This window comes from Typopeltis vanoorti, chromosome 5 (genome assembly GCF_054136105.1).
Source record: "Typopeltis vanoorti isolate ZY-2024b chromosome 5, IOZ_Tvanoo_1.0, whole genome shotgun sequence".
NCBI lineage: Eukaryota > Metazoa > Arthropoda > Arachnida > Uropygi > Thelyphonidae > Typopeltis > Typopeltis vanoorti.
The window spans coordinates 1,561,380-1,581,864 of NC_143553.1; the positions used below are offsets into that span (position 1 = coordinate 1,561,380).

The following is a 20,485-nucleotide window of genomic DNA, read 5'->3' on the forward strand; positions in this document are numbered from 1 at the left end:
TTATGTGGAAACTGGAGCAAGGGCTTACGGGGTGTGGACCGTTTCGGTCATCGTCTGACCATCGTCGGAACTTTGAGGGAATGACTGTAGGGCTATGTCAAGGCTGCAAGATGTATCTGCCAAATTTGGGCATTTGTTGTCGCTAAATGGCTGGAGGCATGGCTTAATTTGTAAGTTTTGGAACATCCAACATTCAGAAATTAGGTAGGGGCGGTGGACGTTGATAGAATTTCCATCGCATTTTATGGCAATAGTTTCGGATATTCTAAGCATCGTTTCGTTTTCTTGTTTGTCAATGATTATGGCTTAGTCAATTTGGGGAATGTGTTTTAGTTCAAGGGCGTGAGCTGCAATTTCTGTCTTCCCTGTATTCTGTGGTTTGTTTTTCTTTTTGATGTTGCGATGTTTTTTCGTGTTCAGATATTCTGGAATGGGAATATTGCAATCCCTGAAGTGCTCTTGTAGTCTAGTCCATAACGACCTAATTGTAGAGCCCATGTAGGTGACGTCACAGTCTTTTTGACAAGGAAATTTGTAGACTACGTTGTGGTGTTCGAATAATTCTTTGTGAGTGAGAGATTTAGTAGGTTTTAGGAGAGTTGCTAATTTATGGTTTGTGGTGAATACTAGCTTATAGTCCGTGTTTTTGAAAATGCATTTGTAAGCCTTGTATGTGTTTTGGATGTATGGCAATTTGATGACCATACGTGTCAGGAAGTCTGCTTTTGTTGTATTATTGTTAAGACGGGACTTTGCCGTATAGTTCGCGTAATTTATTAGATGAGTGGGGTAGTTGCGATTTTTGAAAACCTGTGTTAAATACTTGAGTTCAGTGTTAAGAAAATTGCTGTTAGTGGAGAATTTGTAAGCATTGATAAATTGTGATAGGATGACTGATTTTTTAACGGAATATGGGTGGTATGAATTGAAATGGAGGTAGTTTCCGACATGTGTGGGTTTGTGAAATATCTTCGTGGCAATTCTGTTATGGCTTCTGATTAATGTAAGATTTAAGAAATTGATGGATTTGTTCTGTTCTGTTTCCATGGTGAATTGTAGTCTGTTGCTAAAATCGTTGAGGGATGTTTGTAAGGCGGAGATGTGTGAGGGTTTGCCAATGCATAGAATATCTTCTACGTATCTGCCATAGAAGGCGATGCCGGGGGGGAGTAGAAGTGATTCAATGTGTGCCAGGAATAACTCCGCTAATTGTCCACTGATGTTTTGGCCAATTGGGAGACCGAAAATTTGAACATATAAGGAGTTGTTGAATTTAAAGAAGTTGGCGGATATTGTGAGTTTAATCAAACTAATGATGTCATTTGGTGTTAATTTTGTGCGTGTGTGTAAGGTGTGGTCCTCGGAGAGTAGTGTGTGTGTGTATGATATCTAAAGTTTTGGGAACATCCACGTTGGTGTATAATGAAGTTGCATCTAGTGAGGAGAGGATGTCATCATGGGATGGAGTAGTGTTGCTTAATTTCCAGAATAGGTCATCTGTATTTTTGATCATACCGATGGACGTTGTTAGTAGTGGTTTGATGAGTTTGGCAACAAATTTTGATAAAGGAGCTGTGGTGGTGTTCTTGTAGGAGACTATGGGTAGTATCAGACAACCGTCTTTGTGGGTTTTGATGTTCCCGAACATATAGGGGGTGCGAGTGGTGCAGGGGGTTGTGTGTCTCATTGTGGTTTTGTCTATTTTGTTTTGACTTTTTAAGGTGTGCAAGGTGCTGTTTATCTGTTTTATGAGGTCGGGGCTAGGATCATTGTGGATTATGGGACACTCCTAAACAAAAACAGGCTAAAATAGCCGTTAATTATATTAATGGTAAAATATAAATAAAATAAAATTTCCTGTTGCTCAACTCTTAGTGTTCATGATATAATTAAGTGTTCTTTTATTACTTAAAATATTTGTAACATTCTTGAATAACTTTCTATGAAAGAATATCATTAAGACAGTTTCAATAATCCTATCAATTAAACATTAAGCAAACATCCTGTAAATGTTAACGAATTTGAAAAAATGAATCAACTGAATGCAAAAAGGTGATAAGCAACCAGTTTCCAGCCTTATACAATGTATCCTACCTCCCACAATGTGTACAGTGCAGCGTGAAAACATGTTATGGAAACTTTTCTATTAATTAATGTGTTAATCGCTAGTGAATGATCTTAAATGCTAACGAATTAATTTTTTTTGCTAAAATAATGCTACATATCAAATGAAAAAAAAAAAAAATTAAGATTTTTTAAATATTTTTTTAGTGTTGATATTATAATACTATATACACTAATGCTAACAACTGCCTGTATGTGCAATCCCATAAAACTGTGAGTTGCTCCCCATCCACAATGGGTGGGTGGGGAGCAATTCACGAGTTCAAGTACTGAGATGTTCATGGGGAGAATGAGGGGGATTAAATTCTTACGCAATCCAGTAAAAGCTTGTTAAGATCAGGACAAGAGACCAGGGGTGGCTCGTGCATAGCCACTGTGGAACTGCAACACCCCCAATTTTTCTCGATATATAAATATATTTATTAATTTATTTATATTTGCTTGTAATATTTAATTTTATCATCAACAATCCTATAAAATTCTCTTATTTTGTATAAAAATAATAAAAATCCATCTTGTAGCATTTAGGAGGGTGAAGGACGCTAGCAGCACTATGTTTACCACAGTGTCATAATGCTACGGGCACAAGCATATACATCTCATAGTGAGATGTGAGTTATTAGCGTAATGTGACACTGTCCGTCGTGCAGTTCCAGTGTTGTTTATATGCAGTTTGACCAGTAGTAGAGTGTTCGTAGTGCTTATCATGTTTACTCCATCTCTTTAAATATTTGAACATTACAATTGTAGACATAACATTTGTTATAGTTTTTATTTTAGAACATTATTGGGGTTATGATAATGGATTTTATTTTTAATTAATTTTGATTATACCAAACTGTATAATTTTATCGATAATAAACAATATTTTTTCATATTTAATTTTTTTCAATTTTTACCATAATTTTGATATTTTATCCAACCACGTATACACTGTACTTACAGTGTGTGTGTATGTATGTTTCAAAAGTTGCAGCACCCCCCCACGATTTCAAGCCACGAGCGGCCACTACAAGAGATTATTCATGAAACAAAGGGCGTTTCCTGAGAAATTGGTGCAGATCAATTCCTCCTCAAAAAATGTTTCCTTAAACCTACTACACTACAAAAAACTATTGTGGTCTCTATAGATTCAAGTATGGTATAAGTGACTGTATAAATCAACAATAAACTTGATATATTAGTGATATGGAACCACTGTATCGTAACAAAACCAACTACAGTTTTTTTTTATAGTGCAGCAGATTGAAAGAAATTTTTTTTAAAGAGGAATGATCTGCACTAGTTCTCAGGAACCTGTATACACCCTGTTTCATGAATACTCCCTTGTCCCACTGAATTAAAAAAAAATCATTCTTACCTCATTTGCCTCAAAAGGTTTAGGCTTTAAGGCTGGAACATGGATCTCCTCATAACCTTTCCTTTGTTTTCTGAAGGATCCATCTGGCAACTGACATCGTTTAGTAGCCATAAAGTGACTACCCTGGGAAAACGCTAGTCCTTCCAAGTCTAAAACCTGACACTGGGATATCTATAATAACAAAGGTTGAAGAGTTTCAGAAAACTTTACCTTTAGTAAAAGGTCCTCTACAATTTTTTTTAAATTAAAAACTGATGAGAAATGGTCAGAAATTGCATCCCTACCTCACATATACCAAAATGGTGTGAATCTATTTATAACTATGATAGTTTAAGGAGAAAACCTAAAAATAAATGTTTTTAGCAATACATATTTTTTTTTTTTAAATTTGAATACCAATCTCACACATATATGTTGTATGTAGAAAACATATAATGCATGACCACCATATACAAACATGAGATTAAGAGAGAGAGATATACTGATATCGTTTTTAGAATACACAGATGTTGAACTTCTTAGAAAGATTTAGAAAAGGATGCTGTTCCAAAGTTTTAAAACAAATCAAAGATGAGCAACTTTCAGAATTAAACTCTGGACTAAAATACACATACATCATTCAAGAAAAAAAAGAAAGTTTGAAAACAAGAACCAAACCTTGGACATTCAGTGGAAAAGCTGGCGTTGATGGTCAAATGGTTAGAGTATCCACTCTCCAGCCAAAAACTGCAGGTTCAAATCCCGCATTGGGTATGAATATTTGTGATTGTCTGTGAAAATACCACTGGTGGTGTTACACAGTAGATGTCATTAGTGTAGTTGTCGTTCGTTGTAGTTAGTAGATTGAGTGGTGGAGACAGAGAGTTATAGAGTATGTGATCTATTTAGATGGATCTTTGGACTCCCTGGAGGAGTCACATAATAATAAACCATGAAGAAAACACTAATTGATTCAGCCAGAAAAGGATGTTGAGGTTGTCTCTAAAGATAGAAAAATCACCTGATCTCCATGGTGGACTCAGGAAGTTAAAGAGGTAGTCAATAAAACAAGCAGTGTCAGCATGGTGGTAGAAAACTCCCAACAGGAATGAAATCAGGAATAAATATACATACTTAAAGTAGAAAAATCATCAAAAACCTGAAATGTGGAAAGGCAGCTGGAGTAGATGAAATTTGACAGAAATGCTCAAATACGGAGGTATAAAAGTTATATAGTGTTGCACTGCATAACTGAGAAGGCCTGGTCGGAGGGTAAAATTCCAGATGCTTGGAGTAGAGCTCTCCCAGTACATATCTATATTAAAACGAAAATAAAACTGAATTTGAAAATTACGGAGGTGTTTCCCTACTGGGTGTATTCTTAGCCATTTCTCAAATATTCTTGAGAAATGGCTAAGAACAATTATGGAAGGGAAGCTTGGAGAAGATAAAGCTGGATTCAGGCCAAACAGAGGTTGTCTGGATGAGATTTTTACTTTAAGATAAATAGTTGAGAAATCTTAGGAATATTATTATTAAGAGAGACCTCTGCGGCCTCCCTCAATGAGTCAGAGACACATTGAAGGAGGCAACATACTACACACACTAGCTATCATACTTATTCTTGAATTCATTCACGCTGCTTGCACTCACAACATCCAAAGACAATCCAATCCAATCACGCACCACCCTCTGAGTGAAAAATGTAGCCCTCACATCCCTTCTTGGAAGCATTCATTCTCAGCTTCCATGGATGCCCTCTCGTCCTTTCCTGGCCTTCAATAAATTGAAATCCTGTGTGACCCTTTCAGAAGTTTGTAAGTCTCAATCATAACACCCCTCTTTCTCCTGCTTACTAGTGTCTGCAGTCTATAAATTCTCAATCTGTCTTCATAATCAGAATTCCTCAATCCTGATATCATTTTCAACACTCGCATTTGTACTTTTTCCAATATATCAGAATCACAACGGAAACCAGGAGACCAGACCTGCACACAATAGTACAATTGAGGTCTTATCAAGGCCTTGTAAAGAAGCAAAATAACATCCTTATCTTTACATGTGAACGTTCAGCATTATAATTATCTTTTGAGTTGTATTTGCAATCTTAGCCACATGGCCTTCAATTTCCTATCTATTAACACTCCAAGATCTCTAGCCTCATAAGTTTCTTCTAGCTTAATCCCACCAATATAATATGACATTGGATATCTAATCATGCCGAAGTGAATGACTTTACATTTACTCACATTGAATTGACACCCATTTTTCCATGTCCACAATTCCAGTTCTATTCAAATCATTCTGCAAGTAGTGCATATCAGCTGCATTCCTGATTACCCTACCTATCTTTGCATCATCAGCAAATAGCTGTATGTCACTTGTCAAATCCTTCCCAATATCATTAATGTACAGATTAAATAACAGTGGACCAAGCACTGATCCTTGCAGTACACCACTCGTTACCTTAAACGTTGCAGACTCAAATCTCCCGTATACCACTTTCTGATATCTGTCAGTCAGCTATCCTCTTATCCATGCTAATATTGTATAACCCAAACCCATTTTCTCCAATTTATGAAACAGTCTACCATGCTATATTCTGTCAAAAGCCTTATCAAAATCCAAAAGTATCATGATGTATCCATTCCCTTGTCTAGTTCAATAGAATGTGAGCAAGTTGCTAAACCATGACCTTCCCTTAGTAAACCCATGTTGTTCATTGCAAAGTAGAGATTCACTTTCAACCGATTTCTGAATGTGAGCCCTAACCAATTTTTTCAAAATCTTTACCACCACTCCAGAGATACTAAATGGTCGATAGTTCGATACATTGGTCTTTGTACCACCCTTGTGCAATGGAATTACCATACATTACTTCCATTCCTGCAGAATCTTCCCTGTTCTGAGACTCATATTAAACAGTCTGGTCAAAAGAATTTCCAGTTCAGCTGAACACGTGCTGATATTCCATCAGTCCCTATTGCTGAATTCTTATTCAATTTGTGCACCAGCTCCAATACCTCGACCTCACATACCAGCGTTTTTTCATCTAGTGAAGAGGTAACAGTGAGCTCAATTTCGTATTCAATAGGTTGATAGCTTTTAACAAAATGGGCACTCATTAGTTGAACAACCTCTTTTGCATCTGGATTTATAAGAGTTATTCTTTCATATTCATTCTTTCTTTTAATCATGCATATCAATAGAATTCTTGTGGGTTGTCTTTAGCAAGCAGAGCCAGTTTCTTTTTATACTCAGATTTTGCTTTCCTTACAACAGTTGACTATTCTAGCCTGCTGCTTATAACGTTCATAACAGATGTCATCCTTATCCACATCGTCCTTTTCTTACGAATCTCTTGCTTAATAAGATTACACATCAATTTGACTCCAATTCTATTTATTCTTCGAACTCTCAGAACACATTCTGATACTGCATCATTTAAATATTGTTTAAATGCTTCCCATGCACTGTCGATATTCTTTCCATCCAGCAACTGATCCCATTCTACTGAACTCAGTGTATTCCTCAGTTGGTCATAATTTCCTGCTTTGTAGTTCCATCATTTAACCTCTTCTGAATGGAACATTCATAAACTTAGCCACTTCCCAAGTGAGTACCACATGATCACTGTCACCAACTGGAGGCAGAATAGTTACATCTTTAACTGAAACACCCTCTGACACTATAATCAACTCTAATTCTTTGACCTCCAGTTCTTTCTGTCACATGCTTCTGAGAAAGTTGTAATGCAACAGTTCAATAAATGCACTTCATTCTTCTGCTACCCAATCAATATTTGAATAATTAAAGACTCCCATTATGATTACTCTTTTCGTGTCCATCTTTTCTATTTAGTGATGCATTTCTTCATCGCTAGCAACCAATCCACCAGGTCTGTAACAACAGCCCACTATGTAATTTATCTTGCTAAATTCCACCTCACACCAGATGCTTCAAACTCGGTGCCACATGAAATATTGTTAGTAGTAGTACTACAATCATAGGTCTCAACTTAAACTGGATTCAAGTCATCCGATATCATTAGCAGCACACCCCCTCCTCTCCTATCCTTCCTAAAAATACTGTACCCTTGACACTCTATACCTCACTGGTATAGAGTGTCAAGGGTACAGTATTTTAGGTATTAGCGAGATCTGGCTATCAGATCTCGCTAATACCTACAATCTGAGGTCGCAACATATTGACTAAGGCAACAAACTCTATCCCTTTGTTTCTAATAATCCTTGCATTTGTATACAGACATAATAGTCTACCTGTGTGTTCTTTTGTACTGTCTTGTCTGCAGTCTGCCTGACACAGCTGGACAACTTGCCCATCTCTATTGTTCTCTAATGCCTTACACTTGTAGACATCTTTGCACACATTTGATGGGTCCGAACCAAACAAACACAAACCCGAAATCGTTCTCTCCTTGTCAACATTTCTATGACAAAGCCCATTCATGTCATTAGCACAGTTATATAACAATGTTGCTCTTACACTCGCACCATTCCTCCTTTTATAATTTAGTTTCCCTGATATGTTTTGCTGATCTGGAAAAGGTATATGGCAAAGTTACAAGAGGAAAGCTCTTGAAAATGCTAAAGCTATATGGTGTAAATGGAACATTATTATATTGAGCAAAAAATAATCTCTATTTAAGGTAAGTCAGTAGATAGAATTGAACTAGGTACAGGAAGATGGTTTGATGTTAAATGAGATGACAAGGGTGCACATCATCTCCAGTGTTATTCATTATCTATATGGATCAAATTATGAAATGGTATTAAATCTGATGGTCCTGAGCACAGATAATTTTTTTTTTTTTTGGGGGGGGGGGGTCAATGGTGAACTACTTTGTAAAAAATCTCACCAGGAATACTTTGTGGGCAATGCCTATAAAGTCACCTAGGTTCGGAAATGACTGAAAGGGAAAAACCACCATCATTAAATCTGATACCAAAATTGGCTATGTTAATCCTAGCTAGCTCTTTACTTTATGCAGATGATGTTATACTTCTGAATAAATCCAGTCTGCAAGATTCCCTGACTAATTTGAATAACTGCTGTAATAAATTAGGTAAGATATTCAGCAATAAAAAGACAAAGACAATGAAATAGAAACACTGAAAACATCAAGTGTATTGCATGGTGAACCTATAGAACAAGTAAAACGTTTCCTATTTAGGAACAATTTTTAGTAAAAATAGCAAATTAAATATGGAAAGAGACAACAGAATTAGTTAAGCTGGTGTGGTAGGAAGTCAGATGAATAAATTTATATGCAATAAGAAAGAAATTAATCAAACCACTAAATTAGCTGGATATAAGACAGTGTTCAAACCAATTTTAACTTATGAATCTGAGAGCCGATTTAGAAATAAAACTTGAACAAAGACTGGAGACTTCTGATATGAGAGTTCTGAGAAAGATTAGTGGAACGAATGTATGGCATCAATAGCAGTATCAATCTATTAAAAATAGCCATTAAAAATGAAGATATTAGGAAAGAACTTGCCATTGGTAGCATTCAGGAACATATTAGTGGAGCTGTTATCAGGTAGTATAATCACTTAAATAGAATAGGAGAGAAAAAATTAGCAAATCAAGTATTTGATGCCAAGATGACAGGAAAAAAAAAAAGACCCAGAGAAACACCAAGATATAGATGGACTGATACAGTAAAAAGTGCCTTAAAAAAAAAAGAAATATAAGATCTGATAGGCCTTGACAGATAACAGATTTATTTGGAAGAAAAGTGCTGGTTGAAAGTTAGTCATGATGTATAATTTTTGGAATTACAAATTTGATGATGATAATGATGATGTTCCAGAGAACGGAGGTAAATGAATGAAAGAAGAGAAGAGCTGGTTTAACAGACCTGCCACCACCATAAGTTGAACTGTAATTGAATAATGAGCAACCACTGCTCATGTTATTATAGGTCTAGAGAAAGGAGGAAGAATGGCAGATGACAGTTCTGGAGAGTATATGAAAAAATTTTCATGAAAAAAAATCAAAATGATAATTTTGATCTACACCCCAAAATGTGGAACAGATTTATCCTAGCATCCAATTGATTATAGTGGCCATTTTTATTTGGTGGATCCAAAGATTTTAAAATTAATTAAAGATTATTTCCAGATTGTCCAATTTCCGATTTTTTAAGTCTGATATACAAAATAGACAGAATTTGAAATGTGATTTTTCTAGTCTAAAGCATTACTGAATGAGCAACCACAAAGGTAGCTCATAATGACCAATCATCCCATCATTTATCTTTTTCTCCAAATTTTTTCAAACATTTCTGTACATCAGGAATTCACCTCATATTATTATATTTGTATACAATAAGAACTTGCTTTCCTTTTCCTAATGGATATTTATCTTCTCTAATGACTCACAAAATTCCTCTACTTCTTCTGTAATAAAATCTTATATGGAGGTACAAATAAGCCCCAATGTCCAATTTCATGTTCGTAAATTTATCGATGTCACTGTACCTAAAATTTTCTCCCATTGAAAAAATTAAGTAGTGAATATTACAACTTCTTCTTTTCCCAATGCCTTAATAAATTATCTTGTACTTATTAATTATAAGTCATTGTGTCAGTTAACTTGACACCAATTACGTTGATATGGTATTTCTGTAATTCCTCTACTATTTTGACTTCATCTCCATTGATTTAGCCAGCCTGGTTAGCGTATCTGCTCTCCAGCCAAAAGGCTGCGGGTTCGAATCCTGCCGTGGGCATGGATTTTTGTGATTGTCTGTGAAAAATACTAGTAGTGGTAGTGGGTGGATTGAGTGGCGGAGACGGAGAGCTCTAGAGTGGGTGCCCTCCCTGGAGGTGTCAGTAATAATATTTTTCATGACTGATGATGACCATCTTCAATTCTGCTGTTTGCATTGGTTTCCTGATGAAACACATGGTGTTCATTATTATTATTATCTGAGACCTCCACAGAGTCAAGGACTCATTGAGGGAAGCTAACCACGCAAACCAGCTGTCATACCTTCCTTTAAATTCCTTCACACTTGATGCACTCACTATCCCTAAAGGCAAACTATTCACTAACTCACTGCTCTCTGGGAGGAAACCTAGCTCTTACCCCTTTCTTGACTATGAACAAACTTAACTTCCATGGATGCCCCTGTGTTGTTTTTCTCACCCCATCTTCCCTATAATGAAATATTTCATCAGTTGATATCCTATAACACCCATTCAAAATTTTATAGACCTCTATCATATCACCCCCCCCTTTCTTCTGTTAACCAGAGTCTGCAAATCCACATAATCGCAATCTGTCCTCATAATCTAAATCCCATAATCCGGATATAATCTTTGTAACTCTTCTTTGCACCCTTTACACAGCTTCTTTATTCCCTTGGAACCCAGGAAACCAAATCTGCACAATATAATCCAGGTGTGGCCTTATTAAAGCCTTATAAAGAGGCAAAATGACTTCCTTATCCTTACATGTCAAGGTTCATTTCAACATTGCAATTATACTCTGAGTTGTATTTGCAACTTTTGCTATGTGACCTTCGAACATTAAATTCCTATCCACCATTAAGACAAGATCCGTAGTATTTTTTCTTTTAGGATATATAAGATAAGAAGATATGTCAATTGTGGTGATTATCACAAATTTATCAGTTTTTTGTAGCAACCCTGATAATGCTGTTGCTGATGGATATCAGTAGCATCCCTGATTGCCCTGCATATCTTTACATCATTGGCAAACAATTGCACATCTCCTGTTAGACTCTTCCCAAAGTCATTAACTTATAATGGCCCAAGGACTGAACCCGGAGGTACACCATTGGTCACCTTAAATTTTGCAAATTCACACCCAACATATATCATAACTATCATACATTCCTACTATTCCTGAGCTCAGACTGAAGTTATACAAACATCAGAAAGGCGTAGCCAATTCGGCTGAACATTCCTTAAGCAAACGAGCTAATATTTCATCTGTCCCAATAGACAAATTCTTATCTCCAGGTTATGCAACAGCTCTTCAACCTCATTTTCATGAACCTCTAACTCTTCATCCAATGAAGCAGTATCACTGTGCACCATGTTAAATACACCTGGTTGATATATCTTATCAAAGTGAGGACTCATTAACTGAAACAATCTCATTAGCTTCCAATACTCCATCTGCATTCGCTAAAGTTATTCTTTCACGTTTATTATTTCTTTTGCTTGCAGCATACTGATAAAATCTTTTGGGTTGCCTTTAGCTTGTATGGCTAATTTCTTTTCATAATCCGATGTAACTTTCCACACAATACTCATTACTTTTCTGGCCCGAGCTTTATATATTTCATAACTCCTCTCAATCTTATTTTCATGATATTCTTTCCACATCACCTTTTTTTGTGGATCTCTTGCTTAATATGGTTGCATCCATTTCACTCCCAACATATTTATTCTTTGAACACTAGGGATATATATTCAGATACTGCCTCATTTAAGTACTTTTTCAAAGATTCTCATGCATTGCTGACATTTTTACCATTCAGTAACTGATACCATGGAACTAAAAATAGTATTCTCCTAAAGTGATCATAATTTCCAACTTTGTAGTTCAGCATATAATCTGTTTTAATCAGAGTAACAATACAATTAGATACTTCCCAAGGAAGTACAGCATAATCACTGTCACCGATTGGTGGTAAAATAGCCATATTCTTAACAGACCCCTTCTGAAGCTATGAACAAATCCAACACTTTTTGACCTCGAGTTCCTTCTTTCACATGCTGCTTGACAAAGCTGTCTCGCAACAATTCAATAAATTCCTCTTCTTTCTTATCATGAGATTTCTCTTCTACCCAATCAATGTTTGGAAAATTAAAGTCACCCATAATGATCATTCGTTTGTTACCAATACAAACGAATTTCTTTATCCCCTGCAACTGAGCTGTCAGGTCTGTAGCAACATCCCGCTATATATTTCATTTTGTTAACTTCTCCACTCCACACCGGATAGACTCAAACTCATCACTACATGTGACATTGTTATCATCATTGTTTCTACACTAACTGGACATAAGTTATCTAATATCATTAGTAGTACTCCTTCTCCTCTCCTTTCTCTTCTGTCATTCCTAAAAATAGTATACCCATTACACTTGATCCCACTTACCATATCTGATTCTGATAGTAAGGTTTGACTAATGCCAAGAATCTTAGGCCACATCATATACAATAAAGTAACAAACTCAACCCCTTTGTTTCTAATGCTCCTGGCATTGGTGAATAGACATAATAAATTACCACCTAGCCTATTTTTATAATTAGATATTCAATCTATTTGGTCTTGATCTAGAATTTTCTCTTTTCCCTCCCCAGACATACTTAAAAGGTCTGAACCCAAAAGCATATTTTTCTACCCCTTCACCACATACATAACCATGTTCAAAGACATTCATATCTTTATCACGTTTGCATACCATAGCTGAACGTTTACACACATTTTTCCCATTCCCCCCTTGATAATCTAGTTTTCCCTTACTCTCTGCATTTGGTCTCATAAAAAGAAGTAATTTCTCCAAGCACCTGATGCCAAATGAATTCAAGTGCAGGCAATCCACTTATACAATGAAACACACTCCACACATCTAAAAACTGCCATGAAACACACTCCACACATCTAAAAACTGCCATGAAACACACTCCACACATCTAAAAACTCACATCCTTTTCTTCTACACAGCTTGTGTGTGAAATCATTTGCTATCACCGTCCTCCTTCTTAACTCAGTATTGTCATATCTGGGTAGCAATCCTACAATTTTTATTCTCACATCCAACAGACCTTATTTAGTTATAATTTTTGTAAGTTGTTTTAATGTTATAACTGAATATATTTCAGATTTCTGAAGTTGTTATATCCCCCACACTCCTTCAGATCCAAATATGAAACTTTCAACTGTTAGACAATTACTGTGATTAAATAACCATGTGGATTGATTAAAATAAGGTTCTTAGCTTATCTATCTGCTAAGAATCTGCTTTCTACAATTATACAGTAATATTAGCTCATGGTATTAATTTGCTAGGTTTACTTTCTAGATTAGAAATGATATAAAAGAGCTGGGAACTTCATATATAAAGGTTTACTTGTTTTAAAATGTAAATATTTATAACTTTCTACAAGTACAAAAAAAGGTTATGTATAGGAATCATATAGCACTTCAAGTTATTGATCTGCCACAATGATCATAACCTAGCAGCAATTACTTCTGTATACTACCTGGAGTATGCTATCCTCTTCAACATCCATAGCTTCAAGGTTAGCATCAACCCTTGCTTGACGTGCTTGAGCTCGCCTTTCCCTTTCTTCCTGTAAGACAAATATATCAATCAGAAAATATGTAATCAAAAGTATCAGAATAAATCAGTGAATTAAAATAAAAAAATATTAAAAGAATAGATAATAAATATTTACAGTTAAGTATTATAGCAAAATAGGTTAACAATGTGGTCTTTGAAATTTCAAAAGTTCCCATAGTGATCAAGAGCATGAAAAAAATGGAAACTTTGGGCGAGCTGCCTTGAAGTTGTGCTTAAAAGACAAAAACTCTATCCAGGAGTCTCCATATTCACCTTATATTATTGCTTATTACTCTATAAAACAATGAGAAAGATTTATTATCCAACTCTTTTGATAATTTCAGTGTCAAATTGAAGTCCAGACTAGTGATTTAACTTCGATAAAAGTGGTAATTAAATAATATTCCATAAGATATTAATGCTGATAGTTTTTTTAAAAATTATTATTATTGTTCAACTAACTTCATAGAGCCCTAGGACTCACTGTGGAAGGCCCATTCTAACTATGCAATGCATCATATCTTTTCTTAAACATACACAATACAAAGTACTTAATACTCTCCATGTCAATCCATTCCATTCACTAAAACATGAAAAAAATTTAGTCTTTATGCACTAGCAAAACTTAATAAAAATCATGTGCTTCACGGATGATTCTTGGTTGTTCTAGTGAGCAGACGATACACATGAAATTGCATACAGGAAAAAGTATGATATAAATAAAATCTCTTGATAAGTATCTCATCACATCTTCCATACAAATATACAACTTGATTGTTAAATGACTCTATACATATGAAAACGAACATTACAAGGTACATTCCTTTTACTATTCTATAATCAGCAGTATAATAATATTAGAAAACTGAGGAACAATTTGAACAGGGCAAATAAGTAATGAAGTGAAGAGGATCATTACCAAATTACATATTAATATTAAAAAATAGTAGATTAGTAATAGCAATTCAAATCAACAAATCCCAAAATTCTGAAATATTTAAACTCTCACTGTGGTTCAAATTAGGATGATTACAAAGCACTGTATAGAATTCCTCGAAAAGTCTCTTAAATTTGTAAAAGTTGATATGAAGAACTTTTATTTTGTTGAAAAGGATTCTGTGGCTAGTAGAAACTCTATATCCATAATAGGGGTCACTGAAACAAAAAAGACAAAAACTGGTGAGATCTTTCTGAGCACTAAATACAAAATGTTATATTCAGGCAATGACAATCAAGGAAAAGAAGGAGTAGCCATAGTATTCAACACTAAATACGAGGCTAATCTTCTTGAATGGCAGTCAGTCTCAAGTAGAGTAATGTGGGCAAAGATGAGAATGGGGAACTGGACAATGAGACTTATTTGTGCCTATGGTCCCACAGAAGATTCTATTCAGGTAGAAGTAGAGGAATTTTTTGTGGCTTTAGAGAAAGCAACTGACACAATGAAAAAGGAAAAGTTGGTCCTTGTTGGGGATCTAAAGAGCAGAGTAGGAAATGATTGTCAGACACAAAAATATTATGGGAAAATTTGGAGAAAAGAGCAAAGCTAATAATAATGGCAAATACCTGTCGGATTTCTGCTCAGGACATGGACTGGTTATTACTAACACCATGTTCCAACATAAAAATGTACACAAATTCACATGGAAAAAACAGGCAAGGAAAAAGAAGTCTCACTGACTATGTTATAGTTGTTAGTGATGTTTTCTTCCTGGTGCAGAATACCAGAGTGCACAGAGGATTTGAAATTGGAAGTGATCACTATTTAGTCTTGAGCAGGATAAAATTGAATTTCATATTGAAAAGAATACATGTAAGAAAGTTTTAAAGCGAATAAAAGTTCAGCGGCACTCAGATGTGAAGTGTAGACTAAAATATACAAAGATTATTGAAGAAAAAATTAAAGAGTTTGAGAACAGGAACCAAACCTTGGAGATTCAGTAGCAAGCCCCTGAAGAAAACTCTGATTGATTCAGCTATAGAGGTATGTGGTGAGGTTGTCTGCAAGGATAAAAAAATCAGAACTCCCTGGTGGACACAGGAAGTTAAAGAGGCAGTGAAGGAAAAGAGAAGAAAGCATATCAAAAGTTCCTGGCAAATAAGTCAGCTTGTGCTCTTAGAGAATACAGAGAGAAATGCAAGAAAGCTAAACAAAAGACATGGGAGGACTTTGGCAAGAACATAGAAAATAAATATCAAGAAGGTGGCAAAATATTCTGGAGGTTGTTGAAGAAGCTTAGAAATGAAGGAAAGAGAGCTGAAAAAGAATTCGAGATGATAAAGGTGACATGAAAACGGGAGAAAACAATATCCTTGAAGTATGGAGTAATTACTTCGAAAAATTGCTAAATGAAACAAGCAGTGATAGCACAGTGATAAAAAACACTCAACAGGTCAGGAATATATATCCATACTTGAAGAGAAAAAGCCATCAAAGGCTTGAAATGTGGAAAGGCAGCAGGAGTAGATGATATTCGACCAGAAATGATGAAGTATGGTGGCATAAAAGTCTTACAGTGGCTGAACTGCATAGTTCAGAAAGCCTGGACAGAGGGATGAATTCCCGATGATTGGAGTAGAGCATTCATTGTACCCATATATAAAAAGGGAAATAAAACTGAATGTGAGAATTACAGAGATATTTCCCTACTGAGTGTTCCTGGTAAGATTTATGCAAGTATACTTGAGAAATTGTTGACGAAAAAGCTGGATTCAGGTTGGCAGGAAAACAACCGAGAGTAAGACCCAGATATAGATGGATTGATATGATACAAAGTGCCTTAGATGATAGAAATATTAGATCTGATAATGTTGGAGTCTTGACAAGTAACAGACTGATTTGGAGGAAAATTGTAGATAGGAAGTTAGTACTGGTGTAAATTTTTCATGTAGTACTATCCTGTATACTCCTTGAAGGTACATGGCAGGAATTTGATGATGATGATGATAATGACAATTTGAAAAATTTACAAGGGAAAAAAAATGTAAAGATCCTGGGCTTCACTGTATATGTAAAAACAAAGCTTAGCATGTCTGATGACAAAAATAAATAAATAAAAATAAACCTACCTGAACAATATCCTCTTTCTCAGTGTTTTCTAACTGCCTTAAAATCTTTTCAAGCTCTTGATCTGATTGCATTTTTTCTCTGATTTTTGTTTTCTCAGCAGCACTCTGTGATGATGCAAGAAGAGTACAATACATGACTGTAAAAAAAAAAATTAAAAAAAACATTTTAAGAATAAAACCAAAATAATATGAAAAAATTTTAAAACAGTCATAACTAACGAGATTAGAGAAAAAGGCATTTTGTACAAACCAACCTAAAAGACACTACTTTTTTTTATGACCAAAAGTAAACGAAATCGTAGTTGTAGTAATACTAACGACTTAACTGGCGATAAGCTCAGTATGAGAGAGGACATGAAATGGTTGTTGGAAAAGGTGAGAGTGAAGAGTGAGGAAGTGAAAATCATCAGTATTTTACTCTGATATGATAAAAATTAATTAAGAAAAAGAGCTATGATGGCAAACAATTCAATGCATAGGCTGTGTAGAAGGAATGGATGCAAGTTTTTTGAATGTGTGGAGTGAGTTTCAGGGAAGATTGGATTTGTAAAGAGAGACAGCCTACACCTGAATGGATCTGGTATCAGGAGTCTAGAAAAACTAATAACTGGTATTAGACCTAACACAGAGAATCAGGGAAACTAAATTATAAAGGAAGGAATGGTGTGAATGCGAGTGTAAGAGCAACAATGTTATATAGGGTATCCCAAAATTCACGCAAGATTTAAATTTAGCGCCATTTGTGCGGTAAAGTGTTGCCAACGAGACAGCGTGACAGTTCAGGGTTATTAAAACTGGAGCACTACACGAAAGAACAACGCATTTTCATTGTTGAGCAATATTTTAAAAATAATGAAGGTTTGGCAGCTACAGTTCGCAATTTTCATACAAAATATGGTTGGAATAGTGATTTAACTTCATCAACTGTGAAAAGATTAATTAAAAAATTCAAGGAAACTGGATCAATTAGTGATCTTATATACTCTGGCCGTCCTTCAACAAGTCGTTCAACAGAAAACATCGAAGCAGTTCGTGAGAGTGTTGCTGAGAGTCCAGGAACATCAATTCGGCACCGTGGTCTTGAATTGGGCATTTCGAGAAGCTGTCTACAGCGTATTCTCACGAAAGATTTGTATCTTTATGCTTACAAAGTTCAATTGACTCAAGAACGACCACACACAGCGAAGAGAGTTCGTTGAATGGATTATGGAACAACAACAAGTGGATGCTTATTTTTCGAACAAAATCATCTTCAGCGATGAGGCTCATTTTCATCTTGATGGCTTTGTTAATTGACAAAATTTCCACAAGTGATTGTTGAGAAACAAATGCATCCACAACGTGTCACTGTTTGGTGCGGATTTTGGGCTGGAGGCATCATCGGTCCATTCTTCTTCGAAAATGCAGCTAGTAAGGCAATAACAGTTAATGGTGCTCGCTATCGCGACATGATAATCCAGTTTTTTGTGCCTAAATTGCAAGATATGGATGTGGACGACATGTGGTTTCAACAAGATGGTGCCACATGCCACACAGCCTGAGAAACAATTCAATTACTGCATGAGTCATTTCCTGGTCATGTAATTTCCCGTTTTGGTGATCAGAATTGGCCGTCCAGATCATGTGACTTAATGCTGTTGGACTTTTTTCTTTGGGGTTTTTTTAAGTCTAAGGCTTATGCCAACAAGCACTTGACCACCCACGCCTTGAAGGAGGAAATTGAGTACTGTATCAACGAAACTCAGCCACATTTATGCAAAACGGTCAAAACATGAATTTTGGGACACTCTGTATAACTGTGTCACTGAAGGGAATGGGCTTTGTCATGCAAATCATGACAAGGAGAGGATGATTTCGGCTTTGTGTTCATCCAGTTCAGACCCATCACACATGCGCAAAGATGTCTACATGTATAAGGCATTAGAGAAGAATAGATATCTGCAAGTTGTCCAACTGTGTCAGGCAGACTGCAGGCAAGACTATACAAAAGAACAAACAGGTAGATTATTAAGTCTGTACAGAAATGCTAGGAGTATCAGAAACAAAGGGGGAGTTAGAGTTTGTTGCCTTAGTCAATATGCTGTGACCTCAGATTGCAGGTATTAGTGAAACCTGCAATCTGAGGTCAGAATCAGGCCTATTAAACGGTATCGAGTGTAAAGCGTACAGTATTTTTAGGAAGGATACAGAGGATAGGAAAGAAGGGGGCATGCTGCTAATGATATTGGATAACTTGAATCCAGTTAGAGTTGAGACCTATTATTGTAGTACTACCACTACTACTTATAATATTTCATGTGGCAAAGAGTTTGAAGCCATCTGGTGTGAGATGGGATCTAACAAGATCAATTAAATAGTGGGGTGCTGTTACAGACCTGGTGGATCTGTTGCTAGTGATAAAGAAATGCATCACAAAATAGAAAAGATGAGCACAAAAAGAATAATCATAATGGGAGACTTTAATTATCCAAATATTGATTAGGCAGCAGTAGAATCTCGTGAGAAGAATGAAAATGCATTTATTGAGCTTTTGCGGGACAACATCCTCAAGCAGCATGTGACAGAAGGAACTGGAGGTCAAAAAGTGTTAGATTTGATCGTAGTGTCCGAGGGCATTTCAGATAAAGCCATAACTATTCTGCTTCCGGTTGGTGACAGTGATCATGCGGTACTCACTTGGGAAGTGACTAAGTTTATGAATGTTCCATTAAGAAAAGGTTACATGCTGAACTACAAAGCAGGAAATTATGACCAACTGAGGAGTATAATGAGTTCAGTAGAACAGGATTGGCTGCTGGATGGAAAGAATATCGACAGTGCATGAGAAGCATCATTTGTTAATGATGCTATATCAGAATGTGTCCAGAGTTCAAAGAATAAATAGGGCAGGGGTCAGTAGGACGACGTGGAAGGAATACCATGTGGATAAAGATGACATCTATTATGAACATTATAATTAGCAGGCTAGGACAGTCGCAACTGTTGTACAGAAAGCAAAGTATGAGTGTGAAAAGAAACTAGCTCTGCGTGCTAAAGACAACCCACGAGAATTCTATCGATATGCTGCAAGTAAAAGAAAGAATGAATATGAAAGAAAAACTCTTCTAAATCCAGATGGTGTGAGTGTTACAGATGCAGAAGAGGTTTAGAAAGTTTTTTTACCTTGGGTATATTATGCGTTAAAGATACGAAGCAATTTTATAAACTTGGTTTTAATCCTATTTCCCAAGTAAGCAAACAGACAAGTAAGTCAAGTTTGTGCCTGAACATGGTTCAAGTCTGAGGCAACTTGTGGTAAATGTAGAGTAAGCTCCGATTACTTTCCTTAGTATTTTCCTCTAATGCAAAGCTTACTTCACGTTGGTATTTTTGGGCCTGGCTCCCACTGACGAGACCTCAATAAAAGTCGAAACCGGTCTGGGTAGTGGCTCTTGCCTTTAATGCATACCAGCATACATCTCTGCAAGGGGATGTGCTTTGCATCAGGGGAAAATACTAAGGAAAGTGATCGAAGCTTACTCCACTTTTACCATGAGTTGCCTTAGACTTGAACTATGGTCAGGTGCAAACTTGACTTACTTGTCTGTTTGTTTATTTG

The 20,485-nt window shown here is 36.0% G+C and overlaps 1 protein-coding gene across 1 annotated transcript in view; it reads right to left on the reverse strand.

Moving 5' to 3' along the window:
- The window catches only part of Brr2 (U5 small nuclear ribonucleoprotein l(3)72Ab), a 486,889-nt gene that overhangs the window by 368,243 nt on the left and 98,161 nt on the right, over positions 1-20,485 (reverse strand). Inside the window, exons 9-11 of the mRNA XM_090392214.1 lie at positions 16,888-17,024; positions 13,739-13,828; positions 3,485-3,655 (exon numbers count right to left, since the gene is read on the reverse strand). Coding sequence (XP_090248340.1) covers positions 3,485-3,655; positions 13,739-13,828; positions 16,888-17,024 — 398 coding nt within the window. The remainder of the gene's footprint in view (positions 1-3,484; positions 3,656-13,738; positions 13,829-16,887; positions 17,025-20,485) is intronic.